General features: G+C 37.3%; 1 protein-coding gene across 3 annotated transcripts in view; it reads right to left on the bottom strand.

Annotated features, from left to right (window-relative positions):
- Positions 1-20544, bottom strand: part of FOXN3 (forkhead box N3) — a 168896-nt gene that overhangs the window by 122762 nt on the left and 25590 nt on the right. For all 3 annotated transcript variants that reach the window (XM_007433508.4, XM_025170047.2, XM_025170048.2), the window contains exon 2: positions 2557-2693. In XM_007433508.4, coding sequence (XP_007433570.1) covers positions 2557-2693 — 137 coding nt within the window. The remainder of the gene's footprint in view (positions 1-2556; positions 2694-20544) is intronic.

Here is a 20544-nt window from a genome sequence, read left to right as displayed (position 1 = left end):
GGGATACACTCTCAGCTAGAGTAACTAGCTGTTTCTAAACCATTACTGCTATGCTACCGCGTCCAAGGAATGCGACAGAACCAAGCAAGGACAAAATGGTCTTCACTGTGGACTACCTTAAGCTTTCTTGCACATCCAATTCTATTCTGCCCTTGCTGAAAAAAAGACAGTTCCCAAATAAAAATCTGAACGGCACATATAACAGAGCCTTGCAAGAAAAGGGTTATTGCTGCTGAAGCATATAATGTCTCCTGCTATGTCTGCAAGCCAAGTTACAAAATACTTAGCTAGCTCAGCCTTCCTCCAATCTGGTGCCCTCCAAAGGCAGCAGCTCATAATTCCCAGGCTTTGGACTGAGTTGAATTATTCGAGTTGTATTCCAGCACATTTGGAGATTGAATCTGGCTCCTAATTCATGCATGAATACAGAATGGAGCATAAACCTTTTTCTTATAGAACTGACTGAGTGCGAAGATAATGCAGATTATAACTTTTAATGTTTAAGTTATCAATTCTTAAGATACTACAGCTACCAACAACTTTTGATTGTTGTTCTTTATTCTCTTTTCATTATTCTACTTCAGCAAAACATATTTACTACACTTTCTAACTTCAGATGACCCTGCATAAAGAGTTCTTAAAATGAAATTAAAAATAAGGAAAAGAAGATGAAATGTCCCCCCCCTTTTTTTTTAATCAGGATAATAAAATGTTCAAACCCACTGTAGTTTCTATGTAAGGTTATCTGTTACCAAGGCAACAGTGCATGTCTTAGTACTAATGGCCTGTCCTTTTGCCAGGCAACAAACAGCCTTGTGATGTAACTGCACCTGTCTCAGCTATGCGTTGCTATGGAGGCCTTCTAGTTACTATGGTAACCATCACGCTAATCGCCTAGCAAGGGCAGACATACAGCCGTTGCCTGCAAAAGCCCAGCTGTTCTTCCCAATCTCTGCCTGAAGATTGATTGTTTGGGCCATGTGATGGAATGCACGGCTCAGCAGAGATGCTCAGGCACTTTATTAGAGTTACCAGAATGAAATTACATTGCATGTTGCCACTTCTTAAAGGAGTATTATAACTGAAGGGTGCGGAAGTGCAACTGAACTCCCAAATCTCAATTCTAATAAACATTTAAAAATTGCTATCAGACAATAGTTCTTGTAACCAATGTCTGTAGTCAAGGAAAAAAAATGCATGCATGGCTCTATTTTATACAAATTTCACAAAACATGTATTATTTATAACTACCTAACATCATGGTAAGTACTGCAGGGATTATGGACTCCAAACTTCCTGTACCAAACCATGTATTTTCAAGCAGCTTTGGCATATGGCACGTTTTACATCCAATATATATATACCATACCTTTTTTCCACCTGAGTAGGACAAAAAGACAAACTTATCCATTAGGGTTTTTTTCCCCCTGCCATTTTAAAAATACCAGACCTGACTGGCCCTTTTACCAAACAGAACAGCACTATGACAACTAGTATAATTGTTTACACTTGCCTTGCAGAGCAGGTAACCACAACAGCAGCAGTTGAAAAAAAAACAAAACGATACTTTCATCACCTGGAAGCCAAGTTTATATAAGGCAATCGTCCAAACACAGTGTTAGAGAAAAAGATTTGGCAGCAATCTATCTACTCATGAAAGAGTAAAATGAAAAGCTAGAATCTTTTCTTGTACTTCATAGACTTAACAGCTTCTAACACAAGTACATGGATTTTTGGTAATAATTACAGAAAAGGTGCAACGCAGAGCAATTAATTGCAGCGGGCATGTGGCTTTCATCAAAACTGGTAAGAAATTCTGTAGATCAAACTAGGGCTTTAAGAACGCATATGGTCTGACAACAGGGTGGGGACCTACCAAGTTTTTTTTATAACTAATATAACCATTCCTGACTGGGATTGGCAGATTCTAGTATTTTTGTTGACTATCAGATTATTCTGAGAGGACCACTCAGTATAATCAGTGTACTCTCAAAAAAAAATGCTGGGTGAGCCTTATTCTGAACAGCAATGAGTGGGAACAACCTTTCTATAACTGAGCCCCAACATTTCATTTCATTTTATTTTGTCTCAGAGGTTGCCCTAAACAGGGCAATCCTTTCCTAGTTCTTTTTTCCTTATTTTTGTATGGGGGTATCTCAGAACTGTGGGGCTAAGAGTTATTTTACTGTTTTAAATATATTCTAAGGCCTATATATTAAAGTAACCCTTAAATGTAAGTATATATGTATGTATATATGTATATGTATATATGTGGATCTGGTTCTTGATTTTTGCAGTAGTGGACTCTGAAGGGGGGGTGGGGGGAAACAATCTGACCATTACATGCAGTTCACTGGATGCAGTTTGATCACTCCTAGTTAGGCCACTTATCATATATTAGTTATATTTTACTAATTTAAAAACTGCATGTATACATTCCTGCTTCTAAATTTAACATATTTAAACAGATGAATCCACTCGCAAACCTGAAGTCAGTACACAGCTGATTTACAGACTCTGCCATGGTTATATAAAGGTATAGTCAAGTTTTCTTACCTTTGATATGCCTGAGGAGATGCTGGAGGTGTGCTGAACACATGGGAATATGGGTGATAGGGTGTCTTTTTCAAAGCCTGGATAAGATTTTGTCTATATTCTGGGTCTATACACCACAAAGACCCCTTCCCAATACTCTGCAGAGGATGATAAAAAAAATCATAATTTTAAAATAATGTTATTTTGCACATTTCTCAGAACACTGAGAATATTTCTTCCTGTTCATAAAGGAAAGCAGATCTCATTTCTTTGACATAAATTTCAGAGAAAATTCTGCTGCACTTCAGTGTTAATGTTTAGGAGACATCAGGGCTATCTGATATTATATGAAAACTGTGAAAATAGCTGTTGTTATACTTACTTAAGTAATTTTAGAGGAAATTCTTTTTCCCCACCATAAACACATGTTCAACTGAAAAAAAAATTTTTTTCCACAGCCCAGTTTGACAATGAATAAGCCTCTGAGACAGAACTTCTATCATGTGGATATTCTAAAAGAAAATTGAAGATGGTGGTTTTGAACTCAACCATCAATGAAATAAATTAAATAAAGTAGTTCTAATTGTATAGCCAGAAGGCATTAATGCCACTTTTTACCATTATCATTAAGACATTATCAACTTTTTGCCCTGTCTGATTAATACCTTCAGCTCCAAAAAGTAATAACTAAAACAAACCTGGGTAAACATATTTAGAACTGTTAGCAGTCTAGGTGGTCTGCAATATTAATGTTTTGGCAAAGACTAATTATTTTCCAGTTTAGAAAATTTTAGCTGTATTGCACTAATACACTGAGTGGTCAAGACAACTATGTTTCAGGACCAGATCCCTGAATTACTAACCTGGGGCCCGATCCACCAGAGGCAGGCAGCAAACATCAACAGCCCTGATTCTGGCCTTGGCAAAAACATGACTAGAGTTGGAAAATACCCGACCGATTGCTAAAACTGACAAAAGCAATGACAACAAATCCTGAGAAAAAAGTACCTGTCCTTAGTATGCTATTTTCTTCTTGTAAATTGTTCTGTGAAGTTTAGTAAGTTATTGCTCCGCTAGCAAGATGATGCAGTCTTTTGACCTCAAGGGTATTTATGGCTTACCCTAGGCCTGTTACCCACTGATATGAGGGAGGGAAAACATTGCACCAAAGCAGCCAAACATGTTATTTATGGATGACCCTTTTATTGTGGATACCAACTCTCTCCTTTTTCCCTCGTTATGTCAGCTGCTTTTAAAACATCAGAAAGTATGCTGGATTCCATCTGGACTACAGCTTACATCACTGCAACGTACAAAGAGCATTATTTACAATATTATATAATAGTGCAGAAAAAGTACATAAAGTATGCATCTTTACCTTAAGCCTGTCTGATTGGCTGCATTTAGACTTAATGCTAAGCCAGGATTTTAAAAACCACTGTTTGTTGAACAAACCATTGGTGCACACATGTTAAAAGTAAACAAGCCACAATATATCAGAATTAAGCTCAACTGTTTATGCTGCTCTTCATATCTAGATATTCCCATGACAACCTACACCACAAAAAGATCAAAATAAAAATTCAGATTAATTAAAATGAATAATAAAACACATTATACATAATAAAATCAATAAAAGCATCTGCTAGAGTATTTGTAATGTTTCTATATATTTATTTAAAAATTAGCACATTACATTGATTACTTGTTTTCAAATTGATTGGTTTTGGATATATTTCTGTGAGCCCCCCAGAGAGACATTAATTTTGCAAATTTATTTAATTTACATGGTCACCCATATTGCAGTACTGACTCTGGGTGGCTAACATAACTGTAAGGCCTGCTTCTGGGTAGCCAGTTTCTGTACCTAAGCATGAAATGGTACTCAAAACCATGACTCTAAAAATAATCTTAGGATATGGAATGCCCAAAGTTGCTCTTGAGTGAGATGGGCAGTGACTAAATTTGAAATATAAATAAAATAAATAAATGAAAATATAGAAGAAGCATTCCTTCAGGCACTAGGGTTCCCATTCATGATGGCCTTTACAGTTTACTACCTGTACCTTGATGTGAGACTGGAAACAAAGAGCCGGTGAGATTTGAATAAAGCAGATATAATATGTTCATAATGAGAACCAGTTTGGTGTAGCGGTTAAGACATCAGGCTAGAAACCAGGAGTTCTAGTCCAACCTTAGGCACGAAGCCATCTGGGTGATCTTGGGCCATTCACTCACTCTCAGCCCTAGAAAGAAGGCAGTGGCAAACCACTTCCAAAAATCCTTGCCAAGACTTCCCATGCAGACATGGTGGCTTAGCCATCTGTGACCAGGGAGATGGCACCACAGCTGATTGGCAGCTAGCAGTAAGCGCTAGCCAACCAACTTGCTCTGGATTAAGGAGGAAGGGAAAAAATCGATCCTTGCGGTCTCTGGACAGCCATTCCTCGAACGCTAATCATGAAGACAGCAGCTTCTGCGAATGGCTTTCGAGTCAAGTGCCTGGGAGGTGGGGAATCCATCTTATTCAAAGCTGTGGTGCAGCCTTTCATGGACAGTAGAGCTGACCGAACCTCATTTCTTAAGCACTCTGGATTATGACTATTTTTTAACTTAAGACAGACCTTCCTTGCAACAGATAAGTAATTCTCTTGGGGTTTATCCTTATTTTTGAGTTTATATATTTAAAAGACGAAATAGTTTTAATTTTAATCTGATTAATTTGCAAAAAGCTGGATGAAAAGTGGAATTTAAAAGGAACTTAAAATCCATTTATAGCAAAAAGGGAGAAGATCTATTTGTTAAAAGTTTATTTTTATGAAACTCCATCTGCATTAATTGGATTTGATTTTTCTATGGTAATTTTTGTTTTGTTTTGTTTTTCTGCAATATGTTTCCTGATTGGCTGGACTTTTAAAACAGAAGATAGTAATTTGAGCCCTCTGTATATGTTTGGCTGGAACGTTTGTGCAATTACAGGGTGAAAGGCACTAGAGGGCATGAACTGTTTGCTACTTTCATTTATACTTCCTACGGTTGTTTGCCTAGGGGAAGAGAAAAAATAATAATAAGAAAAAGGCTAGAAGAGGCTCTTTGGAGCAGCCGTCAGAGGATAAAATTACTTCTATAAGGTTAATCCTTCTAATACTCCTCCCCTTACTGTACTCGACAGCCCAGTATCAGTGGTAGAGTCCTTCAAGTTCCTGGGTTCTATACTTTCCCAAGACCTGAAATGGACGCTTAACATTACAGCCATCATTAAAAAGGCACAGCAAAGGATGTTCTTCCTGCGGCAACTTAGGAAGTTTAAATTATCTCAGGAGCTCTTGGTACAGTTTTACAGGGGAACCATTGAGTCTGTTATCTGTTCCTCTATAACTGTCTGGTTTGATTCTGCAACCAAACAGGACAAACTCAGACTCCAACGGACAGTTAAGTCTGCAGAAAGGATAATTGCGACCCGCCTGCCTTCTATAGAAGAACTATATACTGTGAGGGTCAAAAGGAGGGCAGAGAGGATATCTGCAGACTCTTCCCATCCTGGGTATAAACTGTTTCAACTTCTTCCTCCAGGACGGCGCTACAGAGCACCATATGTTAAAACATCTAGATATTGGAATAGTTTTTTCCCTTGTGCCATTGCTCTGTTAAATACTACATGACTCGATATGTGCTGGACAGTGGCTTCTCTCTTTGAAAAAGTTATTTTACTGTGTAGTGTTATTGTTACTGTTTATTATTTTTCTGTTGCTATCCAAACGCACTGTTGATCTTGCTGTTAGTCACCAAAGACAAATTCCTTGTATATATTTTATACTTGGTCATTAAAGTATTTTGTATTTGTTGTATTACTCCAATCAATGTTTGACGACTTAGGAGCTAAGATTCAAGTTCCTTGAAAAAAAGAAACAGGAAAAGGTGAATAAGATGGTTAATTCTGAAATTCAAGTGGAGATTGCCTTGAAAGGGAATTTGGAGTTCCAAAAAATCCAGGATATTGAAGGCGGCATGAGTAACGATGTTGTGGATTTAAAAATGCCAGAGCATAAGAGTGATATGGAAAAGGAAGCCAGAATGGATCTACAAGTGAAACCAACTAATCACAATGATTAAAGGGGACATACAAATAATGGAAGAGTGACCTGGAAAGACTTTTTAGTTTGGATTTGCAAGAGGAGTGTGCTGAACTGGTGAGGCTATTCTGGAGAAGAGATAAAGAGAACTTACTGTGGCCGTTTTTGGGAGAAGGACAGAAAGAGGGGGAATCAACTTGTGAGACATCATTTGAAAGGATGGAAGATTAAGCTTTTCAAAAGTAAGGAGGTTTACAAAGTGAACTTATTTGATGATGGTCAATATATAGATTGAGATTCTGGGAAGTTATTAATGGGATTTCTTTTTTGGACCAGGATTGAATGACGAGGTTTTAAGGATTTGTGTATAATGATTAAAGTTAAAATATATTTGTTACTAAATTTATGAATTTTTGTTTTTATATATGGCAACATGGTGAAGTTGATAGAGTTGGTTGAGATGGAGAAATTGATGGTTTTGATTCAAGGTAAGACATTGTGTAATTTTAATGCTAATTGGAAATGTTTTTGGACTCTGCGGAAAACAGAAAAAAATGAAAATATGTTGTATGGATTTGATAATTAGAAATAATATGGGTTAATAGAAATAATGGAAGTTATGTTGTAACCTTAGAGTAAGAATTTGATGTATATTGTTACTTATATCTGTTGTAAGGAGGGTTGGAAGTCAATTCTTTTTTTTCCCTTTTTTCACACTTTTAATCTTGATTATTTCTCTTTTCTAATTTTTCTTTCTCTTTCTTCTTTCTTAATAATACAAAAAACTTTGCCAAACTGCAGGGACTTCTCCAGGTAGCCGCCAGGAGTCAAAAACTGACTCGAAGGCACACACACATGTTCGTAATAGCTAAACCTTGATTTGGCAATTGTGAATATACTCTCTGATCTTATGTTGCCTCTGGCATGCATACTCTAATTCTCTTCTGGTTTTGAACAAAATCAGAATAGTTTTTTCTGTATTATACAATTAGAAAGCATAGTTTGGAGGCAAACTACAGTAATTTTCAACCATTATTTTCAATTCTGAAAGCAAACTATGGTCTCCTCAAATCCAAAATGAAACTGGAATCTAGAAATACAGATGACAGGAACTGGCTTATCTTCAAGGAAAAGAGACACAGTGTTAAGCAGCCTGCATTTTAACTAACTCAACTACACATATACTGTACAAAGATATATCATCGTATCACTGGGCTAAAAGTTATATATAATATGCATAAACAAATAGCTCCTATCTCATCACTATATAGTACATTGCATTCCTGAAAAATGTCATTACTGAATGCCTGCTGGGTAAGAAGGTGGGGTATAAATTATTATTACGTAACTTTCTTGTAAATAATAAAACAAATGAAAATGGCATGGACCTAATTATTGGTTACTCTAATCTAATAGTTTGCAGTGCACCCTTTTGAAGCAATAACTGCAATCAAGTGCCTTAGGAAGCTCTAAAGAAGATTTCTTCACTTCTCAACTGGCAATTTGTCCCACTCTTCTTGAGCAAATTGCTCCAGGTGTCTTAAGTTTGATGGGTTCCTTCTCCCAACTTTCCATAGTTGTTCTATTGGATTCAGATCAGGACTCATGGCAGGTCCTTTCAGAATAGTCCAATGTTTGTTTTTCAACCATACTTGGATTCTCTTACATGTGCTATATGTTTTGGGTCATTATCCTGCAGGAGGACCCATGACCTATAACTGAGACAGAGTTTCTAACACCGGGCATTATGTTTCACTGCAAAATGCCTTGATAATCTGATTTCATTGTGCCCTTCACAGATTCAAAGCACCCAGTGCCAGAGGCAACAAAGCAACCCCATAACATTATGGAGCCTCCTTCATGTTTCACTAAGGATGGTGTCCTTTTCTTTAAAAGCATTGCTTTTTTCTTCTGTGAACATAGCTGCTGTGATTTACCAAAAAGCTCTAATTTTGTTTCACCTGTCCAAAAGATATTCTCTCAGAAGGACTGTGGCTTGTCAACATGCATTTTAGCAACATCCAGTCTGGCTCCTTTGTGCCTGTCTTGGGGTCTACCATGAAGGCCACTTTCAGTCAGATAGCAACTGAGAGTGCAACTTTATATTGTTGTACCTTGATTTTGGCAGTCAGTCAGGATCTGTTTTGATCTTGTTTCTTTCTCCACCATTCAAACATATTCAATTCTATTCAATCTTGAGTCAATCTTTTTCTTGTGGCCATGTCCACCAAGGAGGTTGGCTTCTATGGACCTTAAACTTCTTAATATTAACAAGAAGTAGTCACAGGAACATGAAGCACTTTGGAGATGGCTTTGTAGCCTTTACCTTCACCATGCTTGATTACCTTCTTCCTTTCCTCCTCAGACAACTCTGCTTTTCTTTCTCTTGTCCATGTTCACTGCACTATACACAATGACACAAAATGCCTCAATGAATATTTTTCTCCAAATAGGTTGAATGACTGAGTATGAAACTGAAAACACCTATGATACTAATTAAGGTAAATAGTTTATTTGAGAGATCACTAAAATCCAATAATCTCTTTTAACTTCTAAAGAGTACCAATCATTATGTCCATGCCATTTCCATTTGTTTTATTATTTACAAGAATATGTTAAGCATACATCAAAAGCAAAGTGTCTACTCTATGGACTATGGAACAGAGAATGGTGAATGACATTTACCTGTGTAAGTTTCAACTTACTTCACAGCAAATTGGGATTCTTTGGGAAAAAATCAAGGGGTACTAATACCTTTGGCCACAACTGTTATACAGTATGTCTCAGAAATTCATGAACATTTTAAGAGGTCACAGCACCACAGATTTTGGTCAACTCTGTTGTAGAAATTAAGATACTTTAGATAATTTACCTAGCCGGAAGGTCTGTATTACATGAGCATTGTTAATGTTTATCTCCCTCCTTATAAGCTGTTCTACTTAACCAATGCCCTCTGGGATAAACTGGAAAACTACAGCTTTAAACCCACTTGGGAACACTCAAATTCAGCCCTAATAGTGGCAGGTGATTTTAATGCCAGGATCGGCCCCAATGATGTGGCGCCAGTATCTCTCCTTCTCTGAGGGATATCTTGATAATAAGGAGCAACATTCCAAGGACTTGGGAATCAACATAGCAGGCTGGCACTTGGGGCCTTCAGCTCTGCATATTAAATGGTGTAGTGAATGGTGATATAGAGGAAGAACTCACAAATTGGGGGACCTGGGAGTTGAGCATGGTCGACTATATGCTGACCTCGTGGGATTTATTTAACCTTAAGGTGCTTACATTCAAAGTTGGACTCAGGCCAGACACTGACTACCTCCATTTATTGCTCCACCTTGACAGTAACTACCATCTACCACATTCAGTTAATGTTGGGAGCCAAGAGGGTATCAACGGTGTTCAAATCAGCTACATAATCAAATCAACCACAAAATAGGTACAGCAGGTACAATCTTCGCTAACCAACTATAAGTTCTCCAAACTCTAGGAGCATCTGCTATCAACTGTAGATCCGACAGAGGCCCTAACTGTATGTCAAGAGCTTATAAGCGCCATCCAGTCACTCCTAAAATCTCCCCCTCCAGGCTAGGAGAAGACCCATTGGTATCCCTTGGAAACCATGGTTTGACCAGGTGTGCATTTCTGTTAGGGCAGAATTACAAAAACCTTTAAGGCTGATAATCAAACAACTGTCCACAACCAAAATCCAGTTCATTGATCAGAAAAGGCATTATAAAAATTAACTGAAATTAAAAAGTAGGCAAATTGGGAGCAACTTTTTCAAGCTGCAAGGAAGAAGAACGCCTCCCTATCCTGAAGGTTAATTATCCATTCATCACAAAAGGAGAGCCAACAACTGGAGGCTAGGAATCCAGCTGCCAAATTAGCACATTTTATAGCTCTTGTCTCCCCATCCACCAGCCTCTGAATGAGACTAGACATAGCATTCCCCCATGGCCCTCAGTCTCCCACTCAGAGATACTGAAACTAATAAATCAATCGAAATTGGGAAAGCCCCTGGCAGTGACCAAATATCACCTGAGTTCCTGAAGGGAAGTGTTGACTGGTGGGCTCCTGCCCTGGCCTCCCTTTTTATCCACATCAAAAACACACTGTGAATGCCAGGTGACTGGAACTGGTCTATAACTATTTCTATCCCCAAGGCAGATAATAGTACAGATCCCCTACATTACCATCCAATCCATCTATTGAGTGTACCCAACAAGCTATATGGTTGCTTTTTGTACTACAAGCTGGTGGACAGGCTGGAACAGGAGAAATTCCTGGCAGATGAGCAAGCATGATTTATAGAGGATGGACCCTACAATGGAACAGTGCGCCATTGGTCTTGCAATTTTTAACAGAAAAATACACTCACGGACAGCAAAGCCCTTCATTCATCACTGTTATCAGTCTAAAATCAACTTTCAATTCCATCCCAAGACTCTGGTAGAAGCTTTCCCTTACATCCATCGACCAATGGGACTTTCACTAATCAGGATCCTCTACGCATACATAGTCACTCAGGTTAGGTATAACAAAGCTGACTATCTTACTGTAGATATTACAATCTGCCAAGGAGTGAACAAGGATGCATTTCAGCTCCCCTACTGTTACATCAACATTAATGGAATTTATTTCCAAATAAAAGCATTCACCCTAGGATATGTTATTCTTTCAGGCAGCCTTTCCCAATCTGGTTCCCTCCAGATGTGTTAGCTACTTTGATTCTCCATATTAATATTAATAAAGAGTATATTCCAGAATTTTCAACCCATATACAATCTGTCTGGGAAAGACAATTTCATGTATCTCCTAATTATGGTTTTATAGAAAACTGTGTATGTCCATGGGAAACATTTATAATATGATTCTTAGTGATACTAAGGGAACAGGCCACCCTCTACGTATACAGGCTGACCAGCCTCAGGTTGCAGTTCATGTTCTCTGGCTCTTTTTCACAAGATAATCAACTTCTATTAAGGCAGGGTTCTACACTACACTACCTCTTTGCTTCTTGAAATTTAGAACTGGCAACTGTAATGATCTGGCATCTGATTTAAATTTCACTTGCCAGTTTACATATGCTTGCAGAAATATTACAAATGTGAAATGCCCAGATGGTGCTTTTGAAAGAAAAAAAAAATCTGTTTTACATCAATAATGCATCTCTTTTACTACATTCCTCTTCATTACACTACTTCCAAGCTTTAAAAAACGTTATGCCATTAGGTAGCTGAAATCACTTTCATGACCTAAAAAGCTGTTTCTCATACAAGTTGTTAAAAATGAATGCAAATTGTAGAGCTGTGTGCTGTGTATACTGCAGTGCTATGCAATGGGAAGCAAGAACCCAAATGTGTCTCCCTGTGCAAAGTTTCTAAATAGAGAATTCTACTGAGAGAGAGGGAGGTGTTCCAGGACATCCTTCACCCTTTTCAGGCTGGGGTATGCATCTAATCCCTATCTTCAACATGAGTCTCACTTTATTGTTATTAATGTACATATATACATTTAAAACAGTGAAGTGAGTCTCATGTTGAAGACTGTCAGGTATGATAGTCAAAAAGTTAGTAGTATAAAACATAGTATTAAAAAGGTCAGGAAGAAAATCAGAAAACAAAAGAACTCAAATTCCAAAACAAAATCAAAACAAAACAAAACAAAAACAATTCCTAAATGTCTCCCTAAATCCCTGAAATGGAACCCCCTCAAGAACACAACCCCCAAAACAACAAAGCCAAAACCAATGCAAAACAAAGCAAGAGTAATAATCTCATCAGTGAAAAAAAAATCTGCAGCAGAAATCTGTTTTTACACATCTTCAGTTCATTTATTTGTACTGTATGTTTTTTCCTCTTTCCCCATCTGTTTCTTTTCTTTAAGGCCAAAAAAGGAGAGAGAGTATTCTGGTGATCCCTGACCCAGATTGAGATTTCAGCACATCCTATGCAAGACCAAAGATTAAAACCACTGAAGCTAAACTCTTCACCATTACTGTTGTAGGAAAAAGGGCCCTCTGTCTCACAAACCTTCAGAGCAATGGTGTTTTTCCTGGTTGCTGTGGGCAATTACATGTAAGGCTTAAATACTACATACTAGATTTCCACCCATACTAAAAGCTAAACACTATTTTCAAGTCTTTAAAAATAGGTGTAATAAAAAAATACTGGTGAACTGTCAGACTGTCCTCCTGACTATTCTAAACCAATTCCTAGACATTTTCTGGAGTGAGATCTTTGAAAAAAATCAACCGAAAACCTGTAGCGGCCCAATGAAGATTGGTTCCATAATGCATGGGGTATGGAAAGGCTAATCAAATTCATATGTACTCACAATGTTGAAAAGCATAACAGGAATAGCCAAGAAACTGGGTTTCTACATTCCAGATACTTTCCAGGTACTTCTGCACCCCATGTCAATTTTCTGGAGGACACATGGCAGTTTAAACATAAATTAATCCAGACCTGAACAACACTTAAACACAGATTCTGCTTTAAAAAAAACTTAATCTAAAACAAGTTATGATTATTGGTTGTGATTAAGGCACTCCTTATGACCCATGAAATGGGTCTGGATGTAAGTCAAATAACAATACAGTTTAGCATACTGTAAACTGGAAATTTAACTGTACAAAAAACCCTACTGGCATGAAAGAAATTATGCTGATCTGAACTGACTTTAATTCATAAAACATGCGAATATTGTAATGAATACATTACAAAGGCTGAATCCGCACACTGAACTAAGACATAAACCATGGTTTCTAAACTACAGTAGCTGGATTAATACAACATAGTAAACCAAGCATTGTATGACTTAGATGTAATGTGTGTACAAAACCCAGTTTTAGTTACAGAATTAGACATATCAACCCTTGAGACAAGTAAAGCAGAATATTTTATCAGCAAATCTCTTCCCCATTTTTAATGCTCCAGGTAGGTGAATTTCAGATTACATGAACAGTACAGAAATAATCCCATATGCCATTGTGATAAGCAAACCCATAGTATGCCTTCTGACTGACATTCTGGAAATTGAGCATACAAAATGTTCATATTGGGTGTCTTCAAAACTGAAATACACATTTAATCATCAAAACAGAGGAGCCAGATGGATTATTCAGAGATGCTAACCACTTCAACTTCCCCTTGAATCAAGCATTCAGCTGTGAAAATGTTGGCCATGCTTCTAGTGATAGGAACACAATAAAAGCAGAATTTATATCAATCAGCAAAGCTTATTCTCCCTTCTGGGATTAAAAAAGAGTTTGTGTCTCCTTGTCTTGATTGTATTGACTCAGTTGCAAGTATAATAAACACACACACACACACCAACCTTTTTGATACAAAAAGTCCCCAAAACCAAACAGGTAGGGGTTGTGAGTTCTTAACCGGGCAGAAGCCAGCATTAAATTATAAAATTATAAACCTTCATAAAAATGTTCTTTTTGTATAAAATTAGTCTTCCTAGATAATGTAACTTGAAAGAGACTCTTTAATATCTAAAGCAGGGTTTCTCAACCAGGGTTCTCTGGAACCCTAGGGTTCCACGAGAGGTCACTAGGGGTTCCCTGAGAGATCATGATTTATTTAAAAAATTATTTCAAATTTGGGCAATGTGTCTTGCAGTGATGAGCAGAGACCGAACAAAAATCTAGTTACAACTCTTTCTGAGCTCTCTGGTAGTGCACTGTAAGACTATTTTATTTGGTTGAATCCAGTCTTAATTTTTGACATGATATAGGGGAGACTGTTGATAACTGGTAAACGCTATATCGCAGGAGGGGAGGAATATATTGAAGAAAGGGGAGGGTGAAGTGCATTTTTCAAGGAATTAACGGACTCGTCCAACTTAGTCTGTGATGTCAGTCTCTCCCTCCCGCATCTTTTCACTGCACTTTTCCTGTCGTTATTTTATCCCATTATTTTAAATAAATTTTGTACATGTTTATTCAGTCATGTCTGATGGTTCAATGTGGTGATTTTTGAAGCTCATGTCCTGCTATACTGTACCTTCTATGAGGACTCATGGATCCATTTAATAACTCCTTATTTGGTAAAAGAGCCAGGAAATTCTGATCTTTTTTATGTATAGTTGTTGCTATCTGATCAGTATGATTCAGTTTCTTTGAACATAGCTAAATTTTGTTATACTGTCTGTTAAATTAGGCAGGCTTTGATTGCCGACTAATGATCCCACCATTAACTGTAATATATTATCATATTTCATTTTATTTCATTTTAATGCATTTTTATTTGTAATTCTGGTCTATGACCGTAATAAAATATTGATTGATCTTTGAAGAGGAGGTGTGAGAGAGAAGAGGAGGATTCTAGAACTGACAATACCAATAAGTTTAATGATGATAATAATGAAGAATTTAAATTTTCTCAGGCATTTCCCTGTGCTGGTACATTAACGGACTCAAAAAAAAACACAAGTCTTTACAATGAAAGCTATTTATCAATGGGTTTTACATGAGCTGGTGATCCAAGCTGTCCTATTCCATTGTGCCTCCTCTGTGGCAAACAACTTACAAATGCAGCAATGGCTCCAGCAAAATTAAAAAGTCACTTAACTACCAATCACAGCCATATGGCAAGTAAATGTTCTAATTATATTAAATGGCTCTTGTAATCACAGAACAGAGTAAATCTTTTGTTAATAAAATGACAGTCACTAAAAAAGCCCAAGAAGCAAGTTATTTAATAGCAGAACTTATTACACAGCAAAGGAAAAATCATGCTTTGGGTGAGAAAGTAATCATGCCAGCATGTAAAATAATAGCAGGAAAAAAAATGCTAGGACCAGACACAGTACAAGAAATTGAAAAGGTTCCACTGTCAAACATTACAATAAGTCAGCGCATTGATGACATGTCACATGATGCTGAAGAGGTTTTGTGTGATAAACTGAAGGACAGCAGCTTTTCTATCCAAGCTGATGAGTCAACAGATTTCACCAATAGGTGTCATGTCGAAGCATTTGAAAGATTTGTAAATGATGGTGAAATTCAAGAAAACTTTTTCTGCTGCAAAGAAATACACGAAACATGCAAAAGCCAAGATGTATTTAATGTTTTGTCTTTATATCTGGAAACAAAAAGTCTGTATTGGAGGAACTGTGTTGGCATCTGTACTGAGGGTCCTTCATCAATGATTGACTGAGAAGTTTCGTTTCTCTTGTAAGAAAAGAAAATCCTGATGTTGTCACAACACACTGCTTTCTTCTCAGAGATATGTTGATGTCAAAAACTTGGAGATGAAATGAAAAAAGTTCTGAATGATGCTACAAAAATGGTTAACTTTATTAAACAAAGACCACTCAAGAATGTTTTAAAAACTGTGTGAAACCTGGACAAAGAGCACGTAAGTCTCATGCTACACACAGAAATATGGTTCTGAACCATATTCTCAACAGGGCGTTTGAGCTGAAAGCAGAATTGCAAGAGTATTTTTGAGAAAATAGTATTCCACATTTTGCTGAGTGCTTTGAAGATGGAGAACGGTTACAGAAACTAGCATACTTAGCAGACATCTTTCATCAGAACCAGCTGAACAAGTGTCTGCAAGGCACTGGAGAAAATGTTTTGACTTCAAGTGACAAGATTATTGGATTTAAAAGACTGTTTGATAAATCATGTTGCAAAAGGAAATATTGAAATGTTTCCATTGCTGCTTGGGCTTGAAAGTGAGGAAGGATACCAAAAAATCTCAAATCTAATTGAAAACCACCTGGAAGTATTGTAGAACAAAATTGATCAACACTTTCCCTCCCTTTCAACACAAATGTATGACTGGGTGAGGGATCCTTACTCTGTATCTTCTTCTCAGCCTGAGAACTTCACTTTGAAGGAAGAGGAAGAACTTTGTGAGCTGCAGTCTGATCGTACACTCAAGATAAGATTCATTGATCTGCCTATGGACAAGTTCTGAATTTCTGTGAAAGAAGAGTATCCTGCCATTCATAGGAAGGCACTGAATATTTTGCAGTTTTCAACTTCTTACATGTGCGAGCAAGCTTTTTCTTATTTAACAAGCATCAAAAGCAAAGACAGAAATGGTCTTATTTCAGTCGAAGATGAAATCTCTGTGTGCTTATCTCCAGTTTGGCCCAGAATTGAGTATTTGTGCAGCAAAAATAAGCTCAGGTTTCATATTAAAGAGGTAACTTTCATTCTTTGTTTTTAGTTTAACACTGTTAATGCATATATACAGGCCTACACATGGAACAAATATAATAAATTTGTAACTTCTGGCCTATATTGGAGCCTGAATGTGCAGGGCCTGAAAAATATTTCAAGGGTTCCCCAAGGCCTGAAAAATATTTCAAGGGTTCCTCCAGAGTCAAAAGGTTGAGAAAGGATGATCTAAAGAAATGTTGCACTGAGCTTTCTAGCACACCTTCAGCATGTAATAATCTCTTAGAAATGTACTTTGGGGGGAAAAAACCCTAGCTTAAATATTGGATTTCCTTTAACTAAACCAAAGGATATGAAAAAATAAATATAATGGGTTTTCCAACAGCATGGATTTAAGCTTCATCCATAAACATGATTTACAATTCATGGAAACATCAGTAGTTGCTAAAATAAACAGTGCCATTAAGCAGGAATTCAAAACGTAAATAAATAAACCTATAAGACCACTGTTGAATCAACAACCCAGGTCCAGTGGCCCAGAAGTTTCAGAGAGCATAGCCATCTATAACAAGCCACAATGATATCAAGTTGACATGTGCATCATGACACTGCACAACTGATGAAATTATGTCATTTGTGTCACTTGCGTGATTATGGCTAATGCAAATAATATAACTCATGTACTTGCATGATGATGTTATGATACATATATCTTCATTTGTCCTCCCTGTGGATGCCCATGAAAGAGACTGTGCAACATACAACCAGGAACTCGTGCAGTGATGAACTTCTCTAATGTTAGTTCTATCCTGTGCTGAAAGAGACAGGGAAAGCCAGCAACTTTTTTTTTTTTATTCTAGCTATCTCTACCTTATTTCAGTCCCATTAGCTCTAGAATACTGTACAGTTTCTGGATGAAGGGGAGTTAGGAGACAAACTAGCATATCTCCCATAAAGGATGCAATTATTTGCTACTGGATATGAGTATATATCACTGGTTATTCATGATAACTACACAAGAATTGGAAAAAAATTAAAAACCTGACCTTCTCACCACTTACAACCAATATGAGGATGTACCAATAGAAGACAACATATGTAGCTCAGGGTTGGACTGTGGAGTCCTTGGGGTTCTCTGAGTTTGGTTATTTTCTTGCAAACGGTGACAGGGCAAGCCACTGTATATAAACAGAGAGCAAATCCCATTGCATTCTAGCACTGAAGATGTTACCTAGCCAGGTAACGAAACATTTGCAAGAAAACAACCAAGCTCAGAGAACTCCAAGGACTCCATATGAGGATGTTTCCAGTAAGCATTAGAGTACTGTAACAATTCTTTAACTTTTAAAATTGAAATTTAAAAATTGATTTTTTTAAAATTCAAAGTGTTACTAAGATAAATTTCTAATACTATAAAATTTTATTTGGCAAACTTGCAGTAGCAGCATAATAAGATCTCAGAGATCTCAGCCGCACAATCTCCTTAAAGCAGTAAATCTGCAGCCATTATAATACTTATCCCTAAGTAGTCCCTCTATCCAGGTAACAGTGCAGCTTGACAGTTGTAGTCTATCTTACCTCCAATTGCAATCTTGAGAACATTTAACTGGAACTAAGGCACACCAAAATCATTTGAATCTATTTCCCAATTGAGTTCAGTGCTTTGTATTCTATAAATAATGATTATAGGACAACTGCTGTAGCATTTCATTGATAAAAATATGTATTCATTTGCACTCAGAAATTAAGTAACCTGACAATTTTCTAAAGCTTGAACAAATGCAATTGCTGAGGAAACCTTAAAGAAAAACAAATGTTACTGACATACTACTTCAATGCACTGTACTCTAACATTCAGCGAAATATAAACAATTGCCTTTGTACCCAGTATAATTTCTGCAGACCTTCAGACCATTCTTGACAATAATATCACACATATTTTAGAAAAGTGATATAACTTTTCAGAAAATCTAGATAATTTTTATAAACTAAATCCCACAAAGTTATTACAGTGGCCCAGTACAAATTATAACTCAGTGTTTCTCAACCTCAGCCGCTTTAAGATGTGTGGACTTCAACTCCCAGAATTCCCCAGCCAGCATGTTAAAGTCCACACATCTTAAAGCGGCTGAGGTTGCGAAACACTTTTGTAACTTATGAAAAACACTGGAGGATTTTCTTCCAACACTAACCAACATTTGTGTAATTACCTCTACCCATGAGATAGCACCCTGTGCGTTAGCTGTGTTCATCAGCCAACTCACAAGTTACTCAGTCTGAAAGGAGCCAAGCAATAAAATTTCCAACATAGGAATAGGAACCCTGTAACACACCTTCCTCTCCTCATGGAGAAACCCTACAAACTCAATGACTTTTTTAATTAGGTTTTTTTTTTTAAGTACAGAGAAGAATAAATGAACATTTGGCATAAATGTCAACATATTAGGGTTACAGTTCATAAGAATCAGGATGGTTCATAAGAACCTGTAGAAATGAGATGGGCAAAGATAAAACAAACACATCTCAAAGACAGGAATAAATCTAAGATTAAGCATACCAACTTTTAGTTGTTCAGGATCTTCGTCTGCAGGGACAAATAACAATAACTGAAGAGAAGACTGGTCAAGCTGGGAAATGCAAATACAAAGAAACACTGAGACAGATGGGTGAGGAGGGTTATAATAAAAAGACAGAAAGAGAATGATGTACAGGTAGTCCTTGACTTATGACCACAATAGGGACCAGAAAATTCATTGTTAAGCAATGTAGCCATTAAGCGAGGCATCACATGACCGCACCAGATTTTATGACTTTTTTGTGGCAGTTAAGTGAATCATGTGATTCCCCACTGATTTTGCTTGTCAGAAGCTGGCCGGGAAGGTTGTAAATAGTGATCACATGACCACAGGACACCGCAACCATTGTAAGTACATGCTGGTTACCAAGTGCTCAAATTTTGATCACGTGACCACAGGGATGCTGCGATGGTCATAAGTGCGAGGACCAGTCGTAAGTCACTTTTTTCAGTGCTGTCATAACTTGTTTAGTGTCATAACAGTCACTAAACAAATGGTTGTAAGTCAAGGACTACCTGTATGTAAGAGTTGTGTGAACACTTGAGAATAAAAGAACATTCCCAAGAATTTGTGATTGGTAGCACTAACTAGAATAATCTTATTTTGATGGTGTCCAGAATACTTTCAAGAATATTGTGCCCATGGCTTCTGCTGTAAGATTCTGGAATTTCCCCTGTTTCAGAGTTGATTTCTAAAACCCAGCGCTGAATATCTTTGACGATATTTGTAACTGTGTGACTGTAGTTAAAAGCAGGCGTTAACTTCATGGGTGGCTTTGGACTAGGGCTATACAAAGTAATACTTCCATTCAACAAATTTTCAGTTCAATCATCCCATCAGAACAGATTTGCAAACCAAAGCAGGGATCTGTTTCAAAGTAGCAAATCAAAAGAGGTGGCTTTGAAGTGCTTCATAGCATTTTGAAATGCTTCACAGCATTTCTGTGCACTTCCCAGATCCAGTGGACTGAGTGGGGGGAGGGTTGCTTGCTGCTTGTGTGGTTGTTACAGAGAATATCACTGCAACGTCACTTCTATATAAAGATAATAAGGAGAAAGACTGAGTGATGTGACAGGCTCTATGACACTGATGTGAATAACTAGCAAATGAGTTATAACACCTCTTTTGGGGTGGCAAGGAAAACACTGGTTTGGGATGCATTCCCTTTTTCAGCTCTCAACCTCTTTAACGTGGCCTCCAACAAGTTTTA

This window comes from Python bivittatus, unplaced genomic scaffold (assembly GCF_059951505.1).
Source record: "Python bivittatus isolate LINGU-HERP-01145 unplaced genomic scaffold, Pbiv_v1 ctg000480_np1212, whole genome shotgun sequence".
In the NCBI taxonomy this organism is placed as follows: domain Eukaryota; kingdom Metazoa; phylum Chordata; class Lepidosauria; order Squamata; family Pythonidae; genus Python; species Python bivittatus.
This window is presented reverse-complemented; position numbering and strand designations above follow the sequence as displayed.